The sequence below is a fragment of the Equus quagga genome, chromosome 8 (assembly GCF_021613505.1).
Source record: "Equus quagga isolate Etosha38 chromosome 8, UCLA_HA_Equagga_1.0, whole genome shotgun sequence".
NCBI classification, from domain to species: Eukaryota; Metazoa; Chordata; class Mammalia; order Perissodactyla; family Equidae; genus Equus; species Equus quagga.
The window spans coordinates 99,218,510-99,245,037 of NC_060274.1; the positions used below are offsets into that span (position 1 = coordinate 99,218,510).

Below are 26,528 nucleotides of genomic sequence, written 5' to 3' on the forward strand. Positions count from 1 at the left end.
CCTTGCATCATGTTTATAAGGGCCTTTGCCAATCCAACATACATTCATCCACATTTTCATCTGGTGTTTATTAAGCAGGTGTGGCTTTGTACTTTTTAACATTTAAGTATTTTGAGGCATATGAAATTATTTTGGTGTGAGGTTGGAACCCACACTTTTTATTTCTTCAAATAGCTATTCAAATCCCCAGCACCAAAATGATGATCCATTTTCTCCCTGCTAGTTTGAAATGCCATATTAATCATATATGATAATTTCATATATTCTTGAATTTCATTCTAGATCTTCTATTTTGTTTTACTTCTAGTGATCAGCAATAGACAGCATTCCACTAATACTACACTTTAATTACTGTGATTTATTTTTAATATAAGGCTAATTTTATATCTGTAGTCTTCTTTATAACAAGATGCAGCGATTTTTAAAAATTACTTAATTCATACATATGTACTTCTTCCTTAGAACACTACAGATAATCACTGATATGAGCTGGGTGTCTTTCCAGATCTTAGCAAACAAAAAGAACGAATTTTACATATATAAACATATGTATGCAGGAAAAAATGACAATTTAAAATATAAACGATATCATGCTGTTCATGCAGTTTTGACTTGCCAATAAACAAATTTAAGACTTTTTTTTTTTTGAGGAAGATTAGCCTTGAGCTAACATCTGCTGCCAATCCTCCTCTTTCTGCTGAGGAAGGCTGGCCCTGAGCTCACATCTGTGCCCATCTTCCTCTACTTTCTATGTGGGATGCCTGCCATAGCACGGCTTGACAAGTGGTGTGTAGGTCTGCACCTGGGATCCAAACCGGCGAACCCCTGGACCACTGAAGCGGAATGTGCAAACCTAACCACTGTGCCACCAGGCCAGCCCCTTACCTTTCTTTTTTTTTGACATGGTTAAACTTATTTCTGACACTATATTTTTGTGCTTTTTATCTACCATGATTTCATGGTAAATAGATGTTTCCAAGTCTCCTTTTCAGCCTTGTCAGACTGATCAAGTTCTATTTGTTCTATCTACTCCCTACTCCCAGCCCTCGCCCCTTGATCTGAAAGCTTATAACTTCCTTACTTTCTTCTAGTACTTACTTTTAAATCATTCTTAACTTCTTCAAAACACCCTTAACCTTACCATTTAACAAACACTAAAGTTAATCAATAACTTTGGTCTCATTTGAAGAGAGAAGTTTACTTTTGTTTTGCTTCATTCTGTCCTCAGCCATGTAACTACCAAACCTGTTATCATGGAAATTTAGTAAAACTTATCATCTTATCATAAATATGTTTTTTTTCAGATGGTAGTTATTTAGATTTACTAATATCTTTATTAATTTCTTTGTTCGACATTATTTCTTGCATCCTATTACTTCTTCTGGGTTTCTTTTTCTTTTTTTTTGGTGAGGAAGATTGGCCCTGAGCTAACATCTGTTGCCAATCCTCCTCTTTTTGCTTGAGGGAGATTGTTGCTGAGCTAACATCTGTGCCAATCTTCCTCTACTTCATATGTGGGGCACTGCCACAGCATGGCTTTAAGAGCAGTGTGGAGGTCTGTGCTTAGGAGCCAAACCTGCAAACCCAGGCCATTGAAGTGGAGGAGGTGAACTTAACCACCACGCCACCAGGCTTGCCTCATATTTTTCTTTTTGCAGCAAAATTTTCAGATGTTACTTTTAAGAGTTAGGAGAACAGTGGTTCTTGACCGGGAACACATTTCTATGAAATACATGGGGACATTCTGGTTTACCAAAATGACTGCAGAGAGCTACTGGCATTTGTTGGACGAGGCCCACGGTTGCTAAATATCCTGCAATATACAATACAGTGTCACTTAAAATGTCAGTAATACTCATGCTGAAGATGATAACTTTAAGTTCTCATATATAAGAAAATGTCTTTATTTTTGCCTTCACCTTTTTTTTTTGAGGAAGATTAGCCCTGAGCTAACATCTGTGCCCATCCTCCTCCACTCTATATGTGGGACACCTACCACAGCATGGCTTGCCAAGCGATGCCATGTCCCACCTGGGATCCGAACCAGCGAACCCTGGGCCAGTGAACCCTGGGCCACTGAAGTGGAATGTGCGCACCTAACTGCTATGCCTCCGGGCTGGCCCTTGCCTTCATTCTTGAATGACAAAATGGCTTAATAAAGAATTACAGGTTCAAAGTTTATTCCTCAGACCATTTGTCTTCTTCCACATATAGTTCTTATAAGAAGTCTAATATCAGATGGTCATTTTTTTTTTTTTTAAAGATTTTTTTTTTTTAAAGATTTTTATTATTTCCTTTTTCTCCCCAACACCCCCGGTACATAGTTGTATATTCTTCGTTGTGGATTCTTCTAGTTGTGGTATGTGGGACGCTGCCTCAGCGTGGTTTGATGAGCAGTGCCATGTCCGCGCCCAGGATTCGAACCAACGAAACACTGGGCCGCCTGCAGCGGAGCGCGCAAACTTAACCACTCGGCCACGGGGCCAGCCCCCAGATGGTCATTTTTTGATAGGAGTTGTTTGATAAACTGTCTTTTTTACAGGTAACTTTTAGGATTTTTGCCTTTATTCTAGATATTCTGAAGTTCATTCTGATGTGTCTATACAATTTTTAATAAAAAATATACATTATATATCTCTGTGTGCATACAAATCTTGTTTTGTGTCTAGTGGATCTTTCAATCCTAAGGCCTTGTGTGCTCAGTTTGGAGGCATTCTTGGCCAGTACTGCTTCAAATATAGTCCATCTTCCATTTTCTCCTTCTAGAACTCTTCTAAGACAGATATTAGAACTTCTGGTGGGGTTCTCCGTGTCTCTTACCTTTTCCTTTGTGAACTTTGTGTTGTATTCCAGGAGATTTCTTCACATCTATCTTCCAGTCCACTAATCAGCTCTTCAGCTGAGTCCCATCTGCTATTCTTCATGTATATTTAGTTTTAATATTCAGCAATACTTTCTTTTTTCATAATTCACTGTACTTGTTTCATAATTCCTACCTGTAATTTTGTGGAGGCAAACTCTTCTTTTAAGCCTCAGAGAAATAAAGACCTTTTAGAGTCTTCTGTTTTTCCCACTCTCTCTAGTCTAAGTTACTCTTTTGTTGAATTTCTTGTCCCTGTTTATGCTGCTTACGTTCTTTAATTTTGGTGATTTGTGGTTGTGCGGCCATCTCCTGGCCTATCAGTAACGCAGTTCTTAGGGATTGCAGAGAGGGCTCCCATCTGTTTCTTTCTTTAGAGAGTTGCTCCTTTCCAATTCCAGAGATAATTCCCTTTCTTTTTTCAAATAGAATTTTATGGATATCTAAAATTTGCTGTGAAAGGGCAAGACTTTAGCATATGTTCAGTTTAACATCTTGAAGTCATAAACCTATTCTTTAGAAAATTCCTGGTCTTTTTTTGGTCATGTTTTCTTCTCAGAATTATTTCAAGTTAAAACAATCCCCTTGGCACTCTGAATAAGATGTTTAATTTTACAAACTAATTAGATAAAAAACAAATGTCTTTTTTAATGCTGAGTCATCTCAGCCAAGAACATGACATATCTATTCAATCTCCTTTTATTTTAGTCAGTGTAGTTTCAAACTTCTCTTCATTTGGGTCCTTCACATTTCTTGTACACTTACCTCTAGATAATTATGCTTTTTGCTCTTGAGACGGGGATCTCTTATATCATTGTATTCTCAAGCTGTAAACTGGAAACCAACTGAATTTTTTATATTATTAAAAAACCTATCTCACTTTATAAGATTACTAACAGTTTCTGAGTTGATTATCTTGGTTTACCAGGCATATATTCATATAATCTAAAATATTATAATTTTGTCCCTCCTTTCATAATAAAAAACGCCTAATAGCTTGATCAAAGGAAACACAGTTCAATGGTTTAGAACAGGGGTCAACAATTTTTTTTCTGTAAAGAGCAAAAGGCAAATATTTTAGGCTTTATGGGGCATATAGGGCTGTGTCATAACCACTCAACTCTGCCACGGTAGCATAGAAGTAGTCATAGACAATGCATAAATGAATAAGCATGGCTCTGTTTCAATAAAACCTTAGAGGTTTTCAAACTCCTTGTTTAGAGTATAGGTAGTATATTTGTAAGTATAAGTAAAGTCAATCTGCCTAAGTTCAAATCTAGCCTTCAGCATTTATTGGTTGTGTAACCTTAGGCAAGTTTCTTAAATTCTCATTACCTCAGTTTTTACAACTTTATATGGGTATAGTAATAGTTTTACATTTGTGGCACCTATTTGTGACATTATCATAATCTGTGGTAATGAGATAATGTTCAATAATTAGAATAGTACTAGGCATGAAATAATGCTCTGTCATTATTAGGTATTTTTATTATTATTTGTATCTCTTATTTTCTTCTCTTGCATAACTGAATTGCCTTACAGTTCCCAAAATAATGTTAAGACAAAAAGAGAGCTTATAATAAGCATCCTTGAGTTGTTCATGATGTTAATGCAGATGCTGCTAGTGTTTCTCCATTAAGCATATGACTCGTTTTGGTTTCAGATATATGTTTATGAAATTAAAGAACTATTCATCTAATCGAATTTTAATAATGTTACGAAAACTGAAATTCAATTTTAACTTTTATAAAAAAAAGCCCTTCTGGCATCTATTATAATGATACCCCCTTTTAAAAAAAAAAAAATCTCAACCTATTTATAAAATTTATTTCCCTAATATTGAACCATTTTTCCACAGTTGACCTGAATTCCATTTGATCATTGTATATTATTTAATTTGCTGATAACATTCATTTTGCTGATACTTCATTAAGGATTTGAATTTCTATATTGATATTCATAATTGAGATTGACTTATAGTTTGTTGGAGTGGATAAATTTTTCTTTTTCTTTTTGGTGAGGAAGTTTGGCCCTGAGCTAACATCTGTTGCCAATCTTCCTCTTTTTTTTCCCTCTGCAAAGCCCCAAGACATAGTTGAATATCCTAGTTGTAGGTCATTCTAGTTCTTCTATGTGGGCTGCCACCACAGCATGGCTTGATGAGAGGCGTATAGGTCTGTGCCCAGGATCCGAACTGGTGAACTGAAGTGCGGCATGTGAACTTAACCACTTGGGTATGGGGCTGGCCTCCGGATAACTTTTTTTTACTGAATTTCAGAATCAGAGTTATGGTTGCTTTATAAAAAAGAACTGAAAGGCTTCTCTTTTTTTATGCTCTGGAACTATTTAAATTTTATTAATGTAATCTATTCTTTCGAAGTTTAAAAGAAGTAACCTGCTACACTCTCTGAGCTCTGAACTTCTTGAGAAGTTAGCTTTCTGATAATTTTTCTCCAAAGATAGAAATCACAACATAAAAATTAAAAAACAACAAAAAACAGCATACATAAATAAAAAGCTATAAATAGCATCTTCAACACGTGACAGTAAAAAGCTAAAAGATCCAATATACAAAAAGGTCTTATAAATCAGTAAGAAATATCTGGATGACCAAATAGAAAAATAGCAAAGGTCATAGGCAATTAATAGACAAAGAATTATAAACGACTAACAAGAACATGGAAGACTAATCAATTAAGTACTATTGAAAAGCATGCAAACTAAAATAAAGTATCATTATTTACAAATCAGATTGGAAAATTTAGAACATGAAAAAAAATCCAGTGATATCACTGTGTGGGTCCTCTCAAATATTGCTGGAGGTAGCACAAAGTGATTCAACTTTTTCAGAAGACAATGTGGCAGCAGCTATCACAATCCTAAATATACATATATCCTTGAGTCAGCAGCTCTACTTTAGGAATGTATTCTATAGAAAACCTACCCGAGTTGCCAGACAGGTTCACCATAGCATTTTTTTGTAATACTAAAAAACTAAAAACAATCCAAATGTTCTTTAATAAAATACTAGGTTATGTAATGATATCACATCCATACAATGGAATATTATGCAGTCATTACAAAGAGACAACTATATCTATACATACTGGCAGGTATAGTGTCCATAAAACAGTGTTCAGTTAAAAAAAGCCAACTGCAATACAGTATACAATGTATAATTCCATTTAAAAACAAAAGAAAACAAAAGAAAAATGCTAACACATGGAAGAAGTGCTGCAAGAATATATAACAACCTGCTATAGAATAGGAAAAATAGAAGACTTTTCACTTTCTAAGTTACATATTTTTAAAACATTTCAAAAGGAACCTTTTATAAGAAGAATTTTAAATAAAAATAAATTTTGAAAACTATCTTGAGGTAGAGTGGAACTAATGTTCTCCAAATTCAGGCAAAATTACTTACTATTTTCAATTCTGAATATATAATCCATGGCTTTGGCAAGAGCAAAAGAATCTTAACTGGACCTCTTGGTCCCAATTCATCTTCAACCTGCTGTCAGAATAACCCTTTATAAAATACTAATATGCTCATTCTTCTTAAAATTGTTCAATAGCTTTTAGGATGAAATTAATATTTTTTAGCATGGATTACTCAGGTTATTATCCAGCCACTGCCAAATTCTGATGCATTTTCTTCCTTTCTTTCTTCTTTTTTGAGGAAGATTAGTCCTGAGCTAACTACTGCCAATCCTCCTCTTTTTGCTGAGGAAGCCTGGCCCTGAGCTAACATCCGTGCCCATCTTCCTCTACCTTATATGTGGGACGCCTACCACGGCATGGCTTTCCAAACGGTGCCATGTCCGCACCTGGGATCCAAACTGGCGAGCACCAGGCTGCGGAGAATCGGAACGTGCAAACTTAACCCCTGTGCCACCGGGCCGACCCCTCTGAGGCATTTTTTATTCTAACATCATATGATCTGGCTACGTAACTTAGAATTGCCTGAATGAAACGTGCTCTCTCATTCTTCTCGGCCTGCACATGCGCACCCCTCTACATTGAATATTCTTTTCTACCATCTTCAGTTGGCTAACTCCTATTCATTCTTTAAACCTCTGTTCAAAAGCTAAACCTCTAGGAAGCTTCCTCTTGTCATCGTCACCTCAAATTCTCCTAATTTCTATTCCTAGAGAGATACCCTCTACTACCTCTAATATTACTATGTCATAAATGCCTATAGCCTTGTAATCTCATCTACTATACTGCTAAATTCTTGAGGCAGGGACTAGGTCTTTTATCTTACATCTCCTTGTGCATAACATATTGTCTAACAAAACCCAGTTGAATTTACTAGTGATATTAAGTTGTTTATTTTTTTCCTTCAGTTACTGAACTTCCTCAAAATAAATGGTCAAGAGTTGTTTAAAAAGAATAAAATTTATACATATTATGTTACCATAATTACAAGTGTTTTTTCCTGGATGATAGAGAGCCTTTTATTCATCCTACTTTCTGGTTATTTCAATAAAACCTCCACTAGAGGGCATACAAGGAAAAGTAGAAACAGAACTCTCAACCTGATGGGAAAAAATGTACCTTCATAATGACATATTATGTCACTTCTCTGTACCAAGGGTAAAATGATTGGTTTGTCTTCATATCACATTTTTACTATACAGTTCAGTATTATCTATTGTTTTTGGTCTGCTTAAAACAATCAGCTTTTAGCTGGGAGATTAATGGAACAACTATGATAAAAGAGGTTTTGACAATGATAAAATGCTAAGAATCGGACATCCATTCCCAGCTATCAGAGTAATTTTATTTGACCAATCCTCCCTCTAACAAAGGCTGTAAAAGCTGATAAAATACAAAACATGTCTGAAGGCAGTGCAGAAAAACCAGAACATAAGAAGCCAAGATCTTGGGGAGAAAAGAAGCATTTGTTGAATTGAGTCCTACGTTCTCTGCCACTTTTTCACTGGAGATATTTGCCAATTCCTGGGTAGCATAAGCAAAAAGCAATACCTCTAGGCCTTCTCATGGGGTTAGAGAGACAACAATTGGAGTTCAGGGTTATCAACCAAGAACTTCAAGAATTAAGAGTCTGGAAAAAAGGGAAAAGCAGAAAAGTGACCCTGAGGAAAAGTGATCTTCTGCTAGGCTTTTACCTTTAAGGCAATTGCAGGTTCCTAAAATACACAAAATAAGTGTAGGGAAGGAGGGAGGGAGGAAGACTACAAACGGACTACTAAGAGGCTGCAAAGCTAAGAAGGGCTTGCAGCATTCCCATAAAGCTGGGGAAACAAAATTTGGCATTCAAGACCCTCAGAGGTAGAGTGGCTCAGGTAAAGAGCCAAGTTTGAGTTGAGACCACTGTAAGGCTATGGGGGACATAGACTAATCATGAAACCCAGCCTTGAACCATCCCAAACCCTGAGTAGATCAAAATTTTAACTGCCAGTCAGAAGAAAATTAAATATTTTCTGGAAGCAAATAGACCTATGCAAATATTTATACATAAAATCCAGCATTCAATAAAAAATTACTAGGCATTCTAGGAGATAGAACCAAGTGACCAAAAGAAAAGAGAGACAACAAAAACAGATCTACAGATGTTATCAGAAACACACTTTAAAATAAGTGTAATTAATATGCTCTAGAAAATAGAAGCCAAGGGAAAAACTTAGAGACCTGAATTTTAAAAAAAGAGGCAAGCAGAAATTCTAGGACTGAAAAATAGGATTAGTGAAATTAACAAGTTAATAGATGGGTTTAATAGCAGATTAACTACAGCAGAAGAGGATTAGTAACCTGGAAGATAGGCCAGGAGAAAATACCCAGGGTGAAATATGGAGAGACAAAAGGATGGAAAATAAGAACAGAGTGTTAAGAGACATATGTGATATGGGTCTAAATCCCAGTTAGAGAGAAGGGGGAGAATGAGGCAAAAGCAATATCTGAAGACATACTGGCTGAAAATTTTCCCAGACTCATGAAATATATCAAACAACAGATTCAAGAAATTCTATGAACCCCAAGTTTAACAAATTAAAAAAAAAACTATATCTAGTGATATGGAGCAAAATTGTCCAAAACAAGAGACCAATAAAAAAATCTTAAAAACAACCAGAGAATAAATACAATACTGTCAAAGGATCAACAAGAAGACTAACAAATGGCTTTTCAACAGAAACAATGGAGGGCGGGAGACAACAAAATGACAGCTTTAAAATACCAAAAGGGGGGCTGGCCCTGTGGCCAAGTGGTTAAGTTCGTGCACTCCGCAGCAGGCAGCCCAGTGTTTCGTTGGTTCGAATCCTGGGTGCGGACATGGCACTGCTCATCAAACCACGCTAAGGCAGCGTCCCACATGCCACAACTAGAAGGACCCACAACGAAGAATATACAACTATGCACCGGGGGTCTTTGGGGAGAAAAAGGAAAAAATAAAATCTTTAAAAAAAAAAAAAAACAACCAAAAGGAAGTAACTTCTAATCTAGTGGTCTACACTCAATGAAAATAATTTTTAAAATTAAAGTGAAATAAAAAGGTTTTCAAACAAAAACAGACTTGTCACCAGCAAATACATTAAAGAAAGATTTTTCAGAAGAAAAATGATCCCTGATTGAAACATGAAAATACAGAATGGAACGAAGAGCACCAGAAAGGATGAATATGTGAGTAAATCTAAATTAAAGTTGATAACAACAACACAATTGACAGCAATAATAAAATGATGATAATGTATTGTGAGGTTTAAAATACATATAGATTTAAAATACATGACAGCAAGAGCACGAAGGCAGGGAGTGGGATGGGCAAAAGGAGTTAAAATATTCCAAGATTCCTGCCATTGTCCAAGAATTGGTAAAAGTACTAATTCATAATAGACTCTAATAAGTAAAGAATGTGTGTTCTAATCTCTAGAGTAGCCACTCAAAGAATAATAGAAGAACAAATAACTAGCAAGACAGGAAACTGAATAATAAAAAGATTAATCCAGAAACAATCTTGGGAAAAAAAGAGCACTAACTAAATTAAACAGATATATCAGTATGAACCCTAAATGCAAATGGACTAAATATGCCAATTATAAGGAAACTACTGCTAATCAATCTGGATTAAAAAAGAGAACTATATGATGCTTACTTTAAATAAAAGCACACAGAAAAGTTGAAAGCAAAAGGATGGAAAAAGATATACAAACATTAACTAAAAGAAAGCTGATACACCCATACTAATATTAGACAAAGTACATCATAATAAAGAAGCATTACTAAATATACAGATGAGCAAACGTCCTAAGAATAAAAGGTCACTGCATCGGGAATATGGTGGCCTTAAAACATAGAAGTAAACGTTGACCAAAATATAAATCACAGTACTGATAGAACAAGCAAGCAAAAAAATCAGTAGTCATTTAAAGATCTGAACAACAGAACTAATAAATGTGGCCTCATTAATACTCATAAAACATTAGACTCAACTATTGCCAACTTACATTCTTTTCTAGTGTACATGAAACATTTGCAAAACTAACCATCGGCTAGGCCAGTAAGAAAGTCTCAACAAATTTCAAAGATCTTAAATTATACAGAATATGTTCCCTGACCACAGCGGAATTAAGCTAGAAATCAATAACAAAAAGAAAACTAGGAAAACGTTAAAAACTGTGATATATTCAAACTTTGGATTATTTCTCAGCAATGAAAAGAAATGAACTGATACATAAAACATGGATGTATCTCAAAAATATTATGCTGAGTGAAAGAATGCAGACACTAAAGTATACAATGTGTGATGTATTAAACAAAACACTACTCCAGGGTAGAAAAAAAATAAGAGCGGTTACCTTTAGGATTCAGAGGATTGTTTTGGAAAGGACTAAGGGAACTTTATAAAGTAATGGAAAAATGTTATATATTTTGAAAAGGATGTGAGCTACATTGGTGCATTTATTTGTCACACTTCAAACTGTACACTTAAGATCTGTGCATTTCACTTTGTAAATAAGATCTCAATAAAAAGGTGGAATAAAAAACATGCCAAATGATATTATATAAAGTTTACAGACAGATGGATGATTATATCTGTATATATATGCAAACGGATGACTACGTATATATATACATATATATAATCCAACTTGGGCAGGAAAAATATACAAAAATTACAAGACTGGTTGTCTCTGAGAAAGAAAGAAGGGAAACTAATATGACTGGGGAGGATACAAGGGGGCCTTTTAGCACACTGCATTATTTTATTTAAACATATTTAAAGCAAAATTAGAATCATTAGGCAAAACGGCTTTTCAAAGACTATATGAATTATAGCTTTGAGACGCAGAAGTTTTGTATGGTTTTTCTTAACTTTTAGTAAGTCTTTTATTGGCTTTAATAAGTACCAATGGATATTAAAAATTAATATCTTGACAAGATTAGGATCCAGTAAATTCTTGACTAAATAAAGGTCCTAACTATTGCACAGTTCCACAGAGACATATTAACATGAGATACTATGCTAGCAAGAATGGATTCACTTCTATCTATAGGTATTCATGAGGTCATTGCCACAACACTGGAATGTGGGAAAATTTTCAAAAGGAAATATAATTGAAGCATTAGGTTTATTAATGAAAATATCATCTATATGTGTATACAAGGTAGTATAATGGAGAAACATATTAATTCTTTATATCTTATACCTCACTTGCACCTGCGACCATCCTTCTAAAATTCTTTAGCACAGACCGTTAATATAAAGAAAGTAACCTATTCTGGTGGGAAACTGCTGAAAGAGAGTATATTTAAGTAAGAAAAACATTTTAATTTTTGAAAGCTATGAAATCATGAGAGAAAGTTTTAAATGTTATTTTTACACTGTTCACTTCTTCCAAGACTTCTAGTACCAGTGGACATCCCTGAATACAAAATGTATAAATTAAGACGAAACTACTAAAATAGATAAGTAACAAATCTATATTTCATTGGATGTAAGACACAATCAATTTTAGGAGGCATACCAATTTCAGAGATGCTAATATATGGAAAAAAATGTGTCACAATACATGAAATATGGCTGGTTTTTATTTCAAATTATTTTTTTATAAAAATATACATGGTGACCTAAACTTAATCAATACCAAAGTTCAAAAAGAGACTTCTGAAGAGGAAGGATTATAATTTCTAATTACAAAGCATTAGAAACAATTATATTTGCTACCTGGATAATCTTTTTGAGGAGTGGTAGGCAAACTCCAGTTTCACTTAAAAAAAAAAAAATCATTCTTTCAGCAGTTACAAGAGAGTAGAAAGACTAACTCTTGAAGTCAATAATGTACTTGACATTCCCATTTAGCCAACGTCCTATAGCTCTTCTCTCTTTCTTACTAAGCTACTAGAAAGGGTAGTTTATATCCATTCTTTCCACATCCCCAACTCTCATTTACTCCTGACCTACTGCAACAATACAGACTTTTTTATATTGAAATAATCATTTTTAATGTTCAGTCAAAACAACAGATGAGAATTAATACACTTATGTATTTATGTGCATTTTATTAAAATGATAAATGCTTAAAGAAAAATAGTATATATACTTATTAGTTTAGTTTTATAAATCGATCAGAAATGTGCATTTTAGAAATTGTGGCTCTCATAACACAGCACAGGACGTATTATCAATTTAAGCAAATGTAGTATTTGGTAAGCACATACTATGAAATGGCAGCATGTTAAGTACTTTCACATTCATTATCTTGTTTTAATTTTCATAGCTGCCCTGCTAGCTAGCTAGGTATCACATCTGTCAATCACTGAAGAAACTGAGCCTCAAAGATTTCAAAAACACTTAACGGTTATACTAGCTTGGACAAATTGTTGAGATAATATTTGGACGCAGATCTTCAAGCTCCAAGTCATGCTTCATATTTTCTTTGGTATAAATGGATTAACATATTAAATACTTTCCAAATTATATGATTCAGTTAAGTTTTGAAAATAAAACAGACAAATGATCATTCTATTTCAAATCTATTAAATTCAGTAAGAACTTGATAAATATCACACAAAAGAATTGTGAAGGAATCAAAAAATATGTATCGTATCATGGTAGTCAAGTGTCTCACAGTGAAATCAAGACTTTCATACATGAAAACAATGAGAGAACAACAGATGAGATGTATAAAAATGTGCTAAACAAGGTAGTCACCCACCCAAAATACAGCTTATGAACAAAAAGCACTCTTGAGGCTATAATAACAGGAAAGCTTAATAGACTATTAATCTGGCCCTTGAGGCATAATTTGCACAGTGAGGAGATTCCAAATTGAAGAAAAACAAAAGGAAAAACAGAGAGGCAGGAGTGACCATATATCTGAAGAATAGTGTTGAAATTCTATAAATGAAATACAAGTTAGACATTAGGGAATAGTGAGAAGTAAATAAAGCGAGATCAAAGTATGGAGAGTTTTGGATTTTACCTAACAGACAAAAGAAACGTGTTGTACCGGTAACAGCATGTAAGACTGACTAAAGTACAGAAATAGTACAGTCAAAAATACCAATTAGGAGACCATCAAAGTAGCCCCTAAGGGGGCCGGCCCGGTGGCGCAGTGGTTAAGTTCGCACATTCCGCTTCAGCGGCCCGGTGTTCGCCGGTTCAGATCCCGGGTACAGACACGGCACGGCTTGGAAAGCCATGTTGTGGTAGGTGTCCCACATATAACGTAGAGGAAGATGGGCATGGATGTTAGCTCAGGGCCAGGCTTCCTCAGCAAAAAGAGGAGGATTGGCAGCAGTTAGCTCAGGGCTAATCTTACTCAAAAAAAAAAAAAAAAAGTAGCCCCTAAGGTGGGATAATAAATATCAAAAGTGCAGTGACTCTAAGAGACATTACAAACTAAAACAAATTAAGGACAAATTATATAGGAAAGGGAATGAAAAAATTTGAGATAAACAAATTTTTCTTGGTACACATTTATGTTTAAAGTTCAAAATTACTTATTGCTTTAAGCATAGAATAAAAAGGAAATATAGTTACTGTGGCCACGAAGAAAACAGATTTGGGAGCCAGCCCCAGGGCAGAGTAGTTAAGTTCACACACTCTGCTTCAGCAGCCCAGGGTTTTGCTGGGTCGGACATGGCACCGCTCATCAAGCCATGCTGAGGCGGCGTCCCATACAGCACAACCAGAAGGAACTATACCTAGAATATACAACTATGTACTGGGGGCTTGGGGAGAAGACGACGACAAAAAAAAAGAAAGAAAATAGATTTGGGGTAACATGGTCAATCATAAGGCTATCTACCCAACGCTGCTGATTCTCTTTCTGTGAACACAGTAAGGTTGTACTTCTTCACTCCCTTGAAGTTAGATACGAGCATGTGACTGCAGTTAAACAGAAGAAATGGCATGGGCCTCTTCCAGGTGGAAGCTTTAGTAGCCAGCATATGACTTACCACTGGTGCTAGACACCAATAAGACAAAGACAAGTCAGAATTTTGAATGCTGTTTTTTTTTTAAAGTCTTGATTTTTGCACATGTGTTTTGAGAAATCAGTTAGTGTCAAGTGCTTTCATCGACTAGCTTTTCTCACCTCTATCCTCTCTATTCTGTGCTTTCAAAAGGACCAAGTAGATCTCCAAGTATACGAATAGCAATATTAATGCTAATGCCCTAAACATGAGAGGTAACGCTATGATATAGTCACTGTTTGCATACACATAAAACTTCTAACAAAGACAAGATCAACTCCTATATGTAGATTTCAAAAAGACAGGTAAATAAAAAGATCAGCATAGGATATAGACAGGCAATTTATAAAAAATTATAGGAGAAAAAAAATCACAAAATAATAATTTCAAGTAATGTTTTCTAAATAAGATATTTAAAAAAAATTTTCTGAAAATATTTTTGTGACTTCAGCCTACATTTTTCAGAGCAAAGATATGTCACATACTTACTTACAACTAGAAAACAAATCAATACACCTCAATCTACTAAACCGCTCCAGTGACATTTACAACTAAATTTATATTCTGAGAAAGAAAGCAACATTTTTCCCAGAGCATTTTCTGTTTATTAAAACAGGCAATAACATTCAACAAGTTAACAATCACACAATGATTACGTCAAAACCTTGGATATTAGTTAATGTGTGCTGTCTTATCAACAGTAATAAAATATCTATTAAACTTAAAATGCCACATCATTTTACAAAACCCTTATCTCATGACTGAGCAATGTGAATATAACAGACTTCTCTGCCAGAAGAACTGTCTTCTGAATGTGAAGAAAAAACATATATTTATTTAATATAAGAAAAGATTTAAGCAAACTGGGAAAAAAACCACATAATTCCTAAAAACAGGAATGTTAATTATATATACTTTTATTTTTTTAACGAGTAGCATTTCTTTTTCTTTTCCTTCTGAAGAAGATTCACCCTGAGCTAATGTCAACTGCCAATCCTCCTGTTTTTGTGAGTTGGTGCCACAGCATGGCCAGTGACAGACAAGCGTAGGTGTGTGCCTGGGAATTGAACCCGGGCTACTGAAGTGGAGGATGCCAAACTTAACCAGTAGACCACCAGGGCTGGCCCTATATACACTTTTTAAAGGCTTATTACTACTCTAACAATAAAAATGACAACTCCAAATTTAAGGCTAGATTGAAGAGGGTTTCAAATTTTATCAGGTATCCAACAATCTAACACAGACTTTTTAAATTTTAATAATTTATAATCATTTGTGACTGCATTATCAATATAAAAAGAAAAATAAGGAATGATAAGTCCATACTATGGCTGAACTGCCAAGTTCCAATTAATCTGATTGCAGGCCACCTTGTTTTCAGGGTTAAATATGATCAAGCTGAATTAAAGTGATAATATTTTTTTGTTCACATACTTCCCTTTGTAATCTGTGGACTTTTTAAGTCAAAATATTCAACTACCTACAATAATTTAGGGAAAGAGGGGAAAAAAATCCAAAGATATAAGACAGTTTAACACAAATATTTGCAACAATTAGAAAAGACATGCTGTTTAAACTGGTTGTGTTGAAAAATCCCAAATATAGACAAGACGAAGAATACATTCCAATGGCAGACCCTGTTTGGATGAAACTGTTATAAATTCCCTTATTGAACCTCTGCTACATTCAAAGGCTTAAAATACTTGGGCACTAATTTTGTGTTCTGCAAAAATAACATACCATCTATCACTGAGTTGTGAGGATTATGTTGGATAACATATTTAAGAGCAATTAACACAGTGCTTGGTACACAGAAAACATTCAATAAATGTTTCATTTAAAAACAAAATAAAAAACCTAACCCCAGAAACAAATTCTAAAGCCAAATGAATAAACCAGTATTAAACTCTCATATTTGCTAGACATAGTACACTGTGCTAAGCACTGCCATTAGCAAGATCCAAGAGACATATGATGTGATTTGTGTTAATTTAAAAATGGCTTTCAAGTTGTCAAGTTTTACCATTACTCCTACAGGAGGAAAAATAAGAATTTTAAAAGTTAAGGAAAAATAATAAAAAAACAAGGTAGATCTATGTGTACTAATATAGAAAGCTAATCATTAAATATTAAATCAATGGTACTTTCAACAATATTAATAAAACTCTGCATGGAATACAAAGTATTAAAGAGCTAACAGAAGATATATAAGTAAAAAACAATTTAAAAATTTAGAAGATGCTGATTTCCACTTCCAGTAATGGCAAGCTAGATAATTTGTACCAAAATTGTGAAGGCATCTGAAACAGCTAAATTGTTAAAAAATTTCTTAAAAACTGAAGAACTAATAATAGGATATAAAGAACTACTGAACTAAAATCCGATGGCAAAATCCAAAGAGGTAAATAAATTTAGCATTTGTGGTTGCTTTTGCCTTGAGGACATTGTCCAGTCCAGAAGAACCCCAGGGGAAAATGAGGTGTAGCTTTGGTAGCACTGAACATCAAGAGGAACAAAATTCGAAGCTTTGGGCCTGTACAAAGTAGAGGGTTTACTAAACCATACTCAAGACACAGTAAGCTGGGATTCTAAGGGCTACACCTTCAGGGTAAGGACAAACCAGAAATAAACCAGCTCTTTAGGTATACATCACCAAAATGGTCCAGGGAACTTCAACTCCTGAACTTAGATTACATAAGTCCTAGACTGATAGTGCCCTAGGCGACTTACAGAAATACACAAAATCCTCTCTGATGGATCATCCTAGGCCTCACACTACTCCCACAAGTAAGCTTTGAAATCTAATGACGAGCACCTAGTCATGACTAAGAAGCATGAGAAATTGTTGCTAGCAGAAAGAAACCCATAAAGATTTCAGACATTGTAACTGTTATATCTAGACTGTTATATCTAGTTCACCATATTAAAGAAGTTTTAATTTATAGCTTGAAAATATTTCCAGGGAAGAATAAGCTATAAAAAAATGACACAAAATTTTAAAAAGAATCAAACAGGATTTCTAGAAATAAAAAAGTAACTGAAATTATGAACTCAATTGATAAGTTTAACAATAAATCAGAAGCAAATGAAGTGAGATTCAATGACCTAGAAGGCAGATTAGAAGCTTTTATCCAAAATGTGGCAGTGAAACAAAGAGACGGAAAATAAAGAAAGAAATTGATGATACAGTAAGAAGGCTAACAGATATACAATCAGAGAGCCAGAAAGAGAGGAAAGAGCAGAGGTGATATTTGAAGAGATAATGAATGAGACTTCTCCAGAACTGAAGCATCAATCCAAAATTTAGAAGATGCATAATGATGCTTAACACAGCAGATGGAGATACCTTAATGATACCATATTAAATTGATGTTTTTCTCATTAGCCATTTTCAAGATGAAACAGAAGAAATGTTGGAAGAAACTAAGAAAATTTTGCAAACTGACAACTAGGAATCAAAAGGTATCAGCAGATTTGAAAGTCTACTTACATATAAAATTTGGGAGCAACATAAAACTTCAAAGCAGATGAGAGTTGCCTTTTAAATAATCTTTATATAATAAATTTGAGTCTTGTTAAATGTTCACCATAACAATGAACAAGAATGGATAAAGAAGTAAAAGAAAAGCCGAAAATCATATGAGAGCACATGGTGATACTGATGTTCAGCACACATACACAAACAGCTTGCTGAAGCAAAACAAACACTAAACACTAAACGTGATTTCCCAAACAGCGATTCAGTAGGTAAAATAGAGAAGCAGGTAGTCACAGCTCTCTGAAGAACTGATGCAAGGTGCTCACCTCTATTTAGGTTAACTAGGAACTCAGTCTAGAAAAGCAAGTATTGCTCAAAAAGACTGCAAGCCTCAGATGCCTTAGGCAAAAGTTTACAGTTGAAAAATACAGTAAATTGTACACTTAATTATGGTTGAAACGGCAAATTTTAGATTATATATTTTTTACCACAATAAAAAAATTTCAAAGGAAAAGAAAAGAGAGTTAGGGGAGGGAGCGAGAGGGATAGGTAGGACTTAATAGTTTTATGGAAACTTTGGAGGAAAAGATACAAGGAACCTGGGGAGGGTGCAAAAAAGGAGTGAGATGAAAACCACTGGGGAAGACAAGCCAAGGGACTGACAACAGGTGCTTGAACCTGATACTCGGAGCTGCTCCGGACAGAGAAACATCCGCTATATGTGGTCAGCTCTCAAGCTGCCTTAGCACTGAGCATTAACACACTTTCAGTTGTGCCTACTGAAGTATTCTAACAATCTTAGAGCCTTTTTATATACTATTCCGTCTTTTCTTTCAATGTCAAAGGCAATCAATTCTCTGCCTTATTTGGTCAGCGATTTTTGTCAGGCCATGAAGACTTCCTTACATTTTTAAAAATTATTATAGGTGCTGGCCCCACAGAGTAGTGATTAAGTTCTGCACGCTCCACTTCGGCAGACTGGGTTCATGGGTTCAGACCCTGGGTGCAGGCCTAAACCACTTGTCAGCCGCGCTGTGGTGGCAACCCATGTATAAAGTGGAGGAAGACTGGTACAGACGTTTGCTCAGGGCTAATCTTTCCCAACAACAACAACAACAACAAAGTAATATACATACAATGGAATGCTACTCAGCAATAAAAAGTAACAAACTATTGATACACACACTGACGAATCTTAAAAACATTATCCTGAGTTAAAAAAATCAGACACACAAAAATACTGCATAATTCTATTTACATAACACTTTAGAATAGCAAAAACTAATTTACAGTGGTAGAAATAAGATACAGTGCACTGGGAAGGGGCATGTGGGAAATTTCTGGGATGACAGAAATGTTCTGTCTTGGGGTATGAGTTCCATGAATGTACGCATTTGTCAAAACTGATCCAACTATACACTGAAAATATGAATATTTCACTATATGTAAATTATACGCTGAAAAAGTTTTTCCAAATATTATAGAATTTCCTTAGTACCATTCAGCAAGACCTCTAATTAATTAAGTATAGGGAATTCAACAGTTTCCTCTTAATTTTCATTCTTTTATTCACTTTTAGTGCAAACAGAACCAAGTGGTACATTTGATTTAAGTGATTCACTTCTATTATAAGATCTAGCATCATCTTGCTTCCAATACAGGTAAAATCCTCATTTTCTTTTCTCACCTTTTTATATACTCACTAAGACCTTGTCTTTTGAGTTACGTCCATAGAATGCAGAACAGCTTCCATGCTACCTTATATATCTGAACTGGGACTTCAGTCTAACTTAGAGGTTGATCTCTAAGACTTTTCTGTTACTTTCACTTCACAAAACAAGACTACTGATCCCGTTTAAGTTAAAAAAAAAACCCTAAAAGTTACAGGTCAACTTCCCTTGCAACTGGCAAGTACATGACTAGCTTTCATAGCCATTTATGTTTTATGGCTGACTCTTCTCCCGTGCTCCTCTTGAGAGGTAATTTTTCTCAGCAAAAGAACTGTTAACAAAAGAGGCTATGGTCAACAGCTTGACAGAATATTCATTTAAATATGTTTTTCTCCTTTATATATGAATAGTAGTTTCCCTCATGTATCCCTGGTATCTTTTGGCACTTTGTACAAGAAAATAAAACTCCCAATCGTCTAATAGGTTTTTGTCACTGCTAATGAATTATCTGTAAAATTCCCCACAATCTCACTGCCTTCTCCTTGTGTCCTGAGATTTTTCCTTTTACACTGCCAGCATGCTATCCCCATGTTCACTAATGCCATCCTTATAAAATTTGAAGCCTAAAAGCACTCCGTCATAACTTACTCTCCTTTCTGCTCAATCAAGATCCTCATTTTCCACAAGAAAACACAACTCAATCATTTTATTACTTTATGCTTTGAGCATTAAAATAAAAGCAGTTGAATAGTTTTTTAGGTATTTCTCACATTTGTTAATTAGATGCAAACTGCTCTTTCCGTCAACCATGCTGTAAAATTCTCTTAGTTGCGCACAAACCAATCTAAATTTTATGCTCATTCAAATTCATCAGCTTTCAGTTCTGAAATTGTGTGGTTGCCTTAGCCTGAGATGCTAACCTTGTGTTATTTCATTTCAAACGGAATATGTTTTTTCCAGATATACCCTATGTATCTAAAAGATACCTTCTAGTTCTTAAGGACACAGATAGTCTAGAACCTATGACACTGGCTTAACTGACTTCTCTTTCAGTGTTTACAATACAGGAAGTAATTGGGAATGTAAAGACTTCCTTATCTATTATACCTTGTAGAAGTGGTTAAGAAAAACAAAATTGAAGAGCACCAGCAAAAAACAATTTTCCATTGAGACCAGAGAGGCAAATCTTATCATAAGCCACTTCTAAAGGTTCAAATCAAAACTACAGCACCTATCGAAGTTTACCTCAGCTAGGCATCCTGGAGCTCACAATTCCAAGGTATAATCAAATCCAAAAGTTACACCTAACTAGGGATTATACCATATACAACAGAATAAAAGTTCCTGTCAATTGATTTGCTAAAAATTTGCAGGTAGTTTTTTCCCCAGATCTTTTTAACTCTTTATTTGTTAAATAGTGATTATCTACTCTATAAGCCTTGACTTTTCTCACACTAGATTTCTCAGCCTTGGCACTACTGACATTTGGGGATGGGTAATTCTTTGTTCTGAGGGGCTGTCCTATGTCCTGTAGGATGTTTAGCAGCATCCCCAGCCTCTATCCATTAGACGCCAGTAGCATTTCCCAGGTGTGACAATCAAAAATGTCTCCAGACATTGTCAAATGTCCACTGGGAGACAAAACAGATCTTACTTCAGAACGTCTCTACTAAATCAAAATCTTTGCATCTTAAAAAAGATCTGGAAATTATCTAGAGCTGTGCAGTACCTTCCAAAGCTGCTGTCCAGGTGTCATGGAAACTCAACTAGAAAAAACTTCCAGAGTCAAGCATAGTTATTTCTATATATCAGGCACTAGATCATTATTTGAATAGTGAATTATGAATAATTCTGTTCATGCTAAGCATATTTCTGTCGGACAGACTACTTCCTACTCTTCATTTTGAAGATTAAATAAAACAAAAAGATATTTAACAGGAAGATGGAGCCAGACAAGAAGTCAGTCAGCTAGAAATTTTAATCAATCTGATTCATTTTTTTAAATACTGACATTTCAACAGATGCAAGAAACATTTACTACTTGTTTTCTTGGCATCTAGGCACTATTAAATATATGCTATAACACAATTAATTAGAAAAGTCTTAGCGAAATGACCACATTTTGATATATTATTTTGGAATTCTTAGTTTTTGTGTAAAGTTGTTTAGCAGGTAAGTGTTACATAAAGAGAACACTAAGTTAAGAGGCTTTACTATTATAGCTCAATCATATTCTTTTCAGTGTATGACTCACAGGAAATGACAGAGTTTATTGTACTCCTTTCCCTCCCACTTCCAATTGTTAGCACGTTCCTCTAAAAATTAAAAGTTGAGACTACCTTCATGACATGCCCTTCCTTTGATAATTTTATACAGTTGGAACCATGATCTTATGACCTATTTCCATTCATCAACTATATAGCCAAATAAACACACATTGTTTATTTTTAAATAATCATGCTATCAAATGTTCAACAGGCTGATAATCAAAGAAAAGTATCCATCATTTTTGAACAGATAGTAAGGCTCTTACCTACAAGCAACATTTGGATCAGCATTTCTTGAAAGTAGTAGCTCTACACACTTCAAGATCTGTTCCTCTGAGCCACGAGCAGAACATGCAGTTATCAAAATAGTTTGCTTATCTATAGTGAATAGAAAAACGAGGAGCCCCCCGCACATCAAGAAGTGTATTTAATTGACTTCTCTTACCATGCAAAAGATTCTAAATATTTGCTGCACTCTTAAAATTCTATAACCTACTCCCAAATCTCTTGCTCTCAGTAGATAACTTTATGTCTTCCTTCATCAAAAAATGAGATGAGGGATGAATTGCCTTAATATCCAAAGTTTATCTACATTTCATATCTTACTTTCCTTTCCCTGTTCCCTTTTCTTCAAGAGAATAGGAAAGTAGTTAAGAGCATGGACTCTGTGTAGAGATAATGCCCAGAGTTGAAGAGTTTTTGGTTGATTAAAATTTGCTTTGCTGAACTCATGGCTGAAAAACAGTAACTGATATTCTCTGATATCACTTCCTTACTTCTCATTCATTCAACAACTCACTGAAATTTGGCTTACACCCCAACCATCCTAGTGAAAATGACCTAACTGCCACATCTACTGGTTTCTTTTCAGTCCTTTTCTACTTGATCTCTCTGAGCTCACCCTGTTTCCTAAAACTCTTCTTTCCTTGGCTCCTATGGCATCAACAGAGATCAGGGTAGATTAAATAAACAAAAACACTTCTCAAATTAGAATTGGAGAATGCAAAACAGATCATGGCAGCCACGGTTTACATTAGTGGTTCAATACTGACCAAGTATAAAGATACAGAGTCTAGTCCCAGTTCTGTCACTGATAAACTGTGACTCCAGTAGTATCTTAATATCTCAGTAGACCTAATTTTAGATAGGAAGCTAATATCTGCCCTCTCTACCTGATGGGGCTATTGTGGGATACATAAAAGAATTTACGTGAACATGCTGTGAAAAATATACAGTGTTTTATAACTATAAGGTATTCCTCTGATTACATGCAGAGGAAGAAAACTATTAATGAATTTTTTTGAGAATATTTTATACACTTTCAAAATTCTCATTCCTAAGTATATCTTTCATTGAGTGATATTTTTAAATGACATAATAAAAAGAAAAATCTATCATAACAGCAGATTAAACATAAAACTGTTGAGATGGGAATTTATATAAAATATATAAATGAGAAAACAGTAAAAATGGCTTTAAAAATATTTAATGTAGGTACAAAATTAATGTGAAATTGGAAATGTTAAAACTAAGTAATCAGTAATGCAACATAATGATATTAATATATATTTAATAATAATTAAACTAGATTTGCACATATACTCTTATTTTTCAAAAGCACTCGAAGCACTAGTGAGTAGAAATTATTTAAGAACAGTGACAGAAACATAAGGATTTAATAAACTATCTTTGAAACAACTTTAACAGATATAATTCAGAGCTGAGTTTTAAATTCCAAAGACTGATTATCAAGTAATTTTCCACAAAATTATCAGCTTTTTGATGTTTTCTTTCAATGCATTTTTCCCTAAAAATAACCCAAACCCTCTAGCTATATAATAACAAGTATATAATATATAATAACATAACCAGTTATAAAGATAATATAAAGAGAAACTACCTCTTTGGAAAGAAAGTTTTTCAAAATATCTGTGGTTTCTTCTTTGATTTTGTATGTTATTTACAAAATGTAACTACAGGAAGGTTTTTTTAAAATTGCTTTAACTTTTTCACTTTGCATAACAGCTGCTTGGGAACCAAGAAAATCATAGTATACATAACCAGTTATCTCAAACATCTTACCCTAAATATTACCTTTTTTTCAAGGAAAAGGTTTATTTTAAAGTGAATATACAAAAACAGAGCATGGAAAGTGTGTATCACCACCCCTAAACAGAAGATAATTAGGCTTCTAAACAGAGATACATACAAAGTAAATTTTCACATGTTAAATATTTTAAATATCTTACCCTTATCAAAGCTTGCTTTAGCACCTCTGTCCAAAAGGACCCGAACTAGCTCTACGTTGGAAACACTAGCAGCATACATAAGGGGAGTCCATCCATACCGAAAGCTGGAATCTACACTAATGCCTGTCAATATAAAAACAAGCTTTTAAAAGCCTCCTCTACCAAAAAGGAATCATTGTCACCAAAATATGCTTAAAGGATCGTGCATAGTAACATCATGATTTAGTTTACAATAGAAGAGAATTTCTTGGTAATAGTGGCTTCAGAAAAATAGAAGAGATACATTTGAACTTTAATAAAATTAGTTAACCTCAGTTTCACTATAGGCACTTTGTTCAAAGAGACCTGTTCTGACAAATGTTTTACTATATTATATAAAATATCTATATTTTAACAGCTTTACATGCTACCTTTTTCTAAGGGAGTTGGAAAAGGTTTCACAGAAGTAAAATGTCTTTTTTCTTTTTGAGGAAGATGAGCCCTGAGCTAAAGTCTGCTGCCAATCCTCCTCTTTTTGCTGAGGAAGACTGGCTCTGAGCTAACATCTGTGCCCATCTTCCTCTACTTTATACGTGGGACAACTACTACAGCATGGCTTTTGCCAGGTGGTGCCATGTCTGCACCCGGGATCCGAACTGGCCAACCCCAGGCCGCCAAGAAGCAGAACATGTGAACTTAACCACTGAGCCATCAGGCTGGCCCCTGCATCCCCATTTTAAAAAGGGGGATCCTGACACTTAGGAAGGTTTGGTAACTTGGTGAGGATGAGAGCCATCAAGTGGCAGGGCTAGTAATCAAACCCAGAACTGTACTGTTTCCAAAATGATTTACTTTCCACTAAACCACGCAGCAACTCGAGCAGAGAAGAAAAACATTTTGCTACATACAATCTCATTTACTATTTTGTGCGTGAATATTTTATATCTAGATGGTAAATGCCTGTTACTCCTTTGGATAATTTCAATCATTATTATCAACAACTCACATTTTTATGTCAAGGTAATTAAAAAAAATAGTATTTAATTTGATCCACAGAAAAACGTCGTGTGACCCAGGACAGAATTATGTTGTTTTATATAAGAAATTGATGGTCTGGAAGTTTAAATGGCTTTCCCAAGGAGCCACACTGAATAGGCATAAAGCTGAAATAGATATCCAGATATTGATTCCTACCTCAGGCCTCACTACTCACACTCACACACACACACACACACACACACACACAACCAGCACAAGGAAAGAACATCCACAAAAACGGACACAACTAGAAATAATTGTTGAAAAACACATAATAATGTCACGGCCAAGTAAATGCTGAGAACAAAGTAAATTCTCAGAGCAGGGTAGGATTAGTCAGACTGAAGGAGGTGGAAGAAGCGATGGAAGGTAATAGGGTGGCATTCCAAATCGGAGGGCAGAGAAAGAAAATAAGGCAAAGGGAACTCAAGAGTCAAGTAAGATACGCGGGACCCTTAATAGATTAACTTAATTCACTGTGCTTCCGTTAGAAAAGCACCTCAAACCTTTCAACATAAGGAACGCTTGGGAACTTCCACAACTGTCTTGGGTACTATTCCTGGTCTCTCACCAGAATCCAGGAGCTCCTCCACCAATGCAACATCTCCTGCGGTCAACGCTCTCTTAAATGTTTCATTCTTTTCTTCAATAGGCAACGGCTCTTTCAGTTTCTAAAAAAGCAGAAAGTTATATATATAAAGAAGACTTGTTAGACATTTTTCCACTGCCGGTGTATCAAGAAACAATGTTTGCTAATAGGTACATTTTGGGGGGGAGGGGCAACATACAAAGTTTGTAAAGAATTCACGTCTAAAATGATCTTTAAAGGCACTGGGTCGGAATGGGTCCAAACCCAAGCCAAGAGCTACGTCGACGACCAAAGGAAGCGCGTGTGATGGAAAGCACAGAAGGGAAACAAGAGGAAAACTGCGCGGGTTTGTTTGGAGGCCAAAGGCCTGCATTTCCACAGGGAAAAAGTTAGGGGAACACAGGCGCAGAAGTAAGAGGTCTCTACAGGCCGGGCCTTCGAGGGCCAGGGGAGGCCGATCAGGTGCGGCCAAAACAAGGTCTCCTCTGCTACCTGAGCTGCCCGATCGAGATACCCAATCTCCCAGCCGTCGTCCTCGCTCTCGCTACTCTCGCCACCACCAGCCACTGCTAGGCCGCGGAACCTGGCCGCCGCCATGCCTGTCCGGCCGCTGCCTACCCACGCCACCTCGCGCCGCACCGCGCGCCCGCTCCCCTGGCGCCTGCGCACTGGCGGAGCGCGTAGGGCTGCGCGGGAAGAGCTGCGCGGGAAGGCGCGACGGGCGACGCGGGGGTTTGGGGACCTCGGACGCAGGCGCGTGGCCGCGCACAGCGCCCCTCGCCCCCTCCCGCCACCCCGAAGGCCCGCGTGGAAGAAAACCTGCGGGTCTGCGGGGCGGCGCGGCTGACCCAGCCGCCGTGCTTTGGGAGTCAGGCTCTTGGCTGGCCGGTGCTTCCAATGCCTTTTAGGGACTTACCCTTCATTCTTTTTAGGGTATTTGCTTGATGAAGTTCTTACTC

The 26,528-nt window shown here is 35.7% G+C and overlaps 1 protein-coding gene across 1 annotated transcript in view; it reads right to left on the minus strand.

Moving 5' to 3' along the window:
• Positions 1 to 26,166, minus strand: part of ASZ1 (ankyrin repeat, SAM and basic leucine zipper domain containing 1) — a 58,215-nt gene extending 32,049 nt beyond the window's left edge. The window contains exons 1-4 of the mRNA XM_046670753.1: positions 26,062 to 26,166; positions 25,552 to 25,651; positions 23,964 to 24,086; positions 21,981 to 22,092 (exon numbers count right to left, since the gene is read on the minus strand). Coding sequence (XP_046526709.1) covers positions 21,981 to 22,092; positions 23,964 to 24,086; positions 25,552 to 25,651; positions 26,062 to 26,166 — 440 coding nt within the window. The remainder of the gene's footprint in view (positions 1 to 21,980; positions 22,093 to 23,963; positions 24,087 to 25,551; positions 25,652 to 26,061) is intronic.
• Between the last annotated feature and the right edge of the window lie 362 nt (positions 26,167 to 26,528).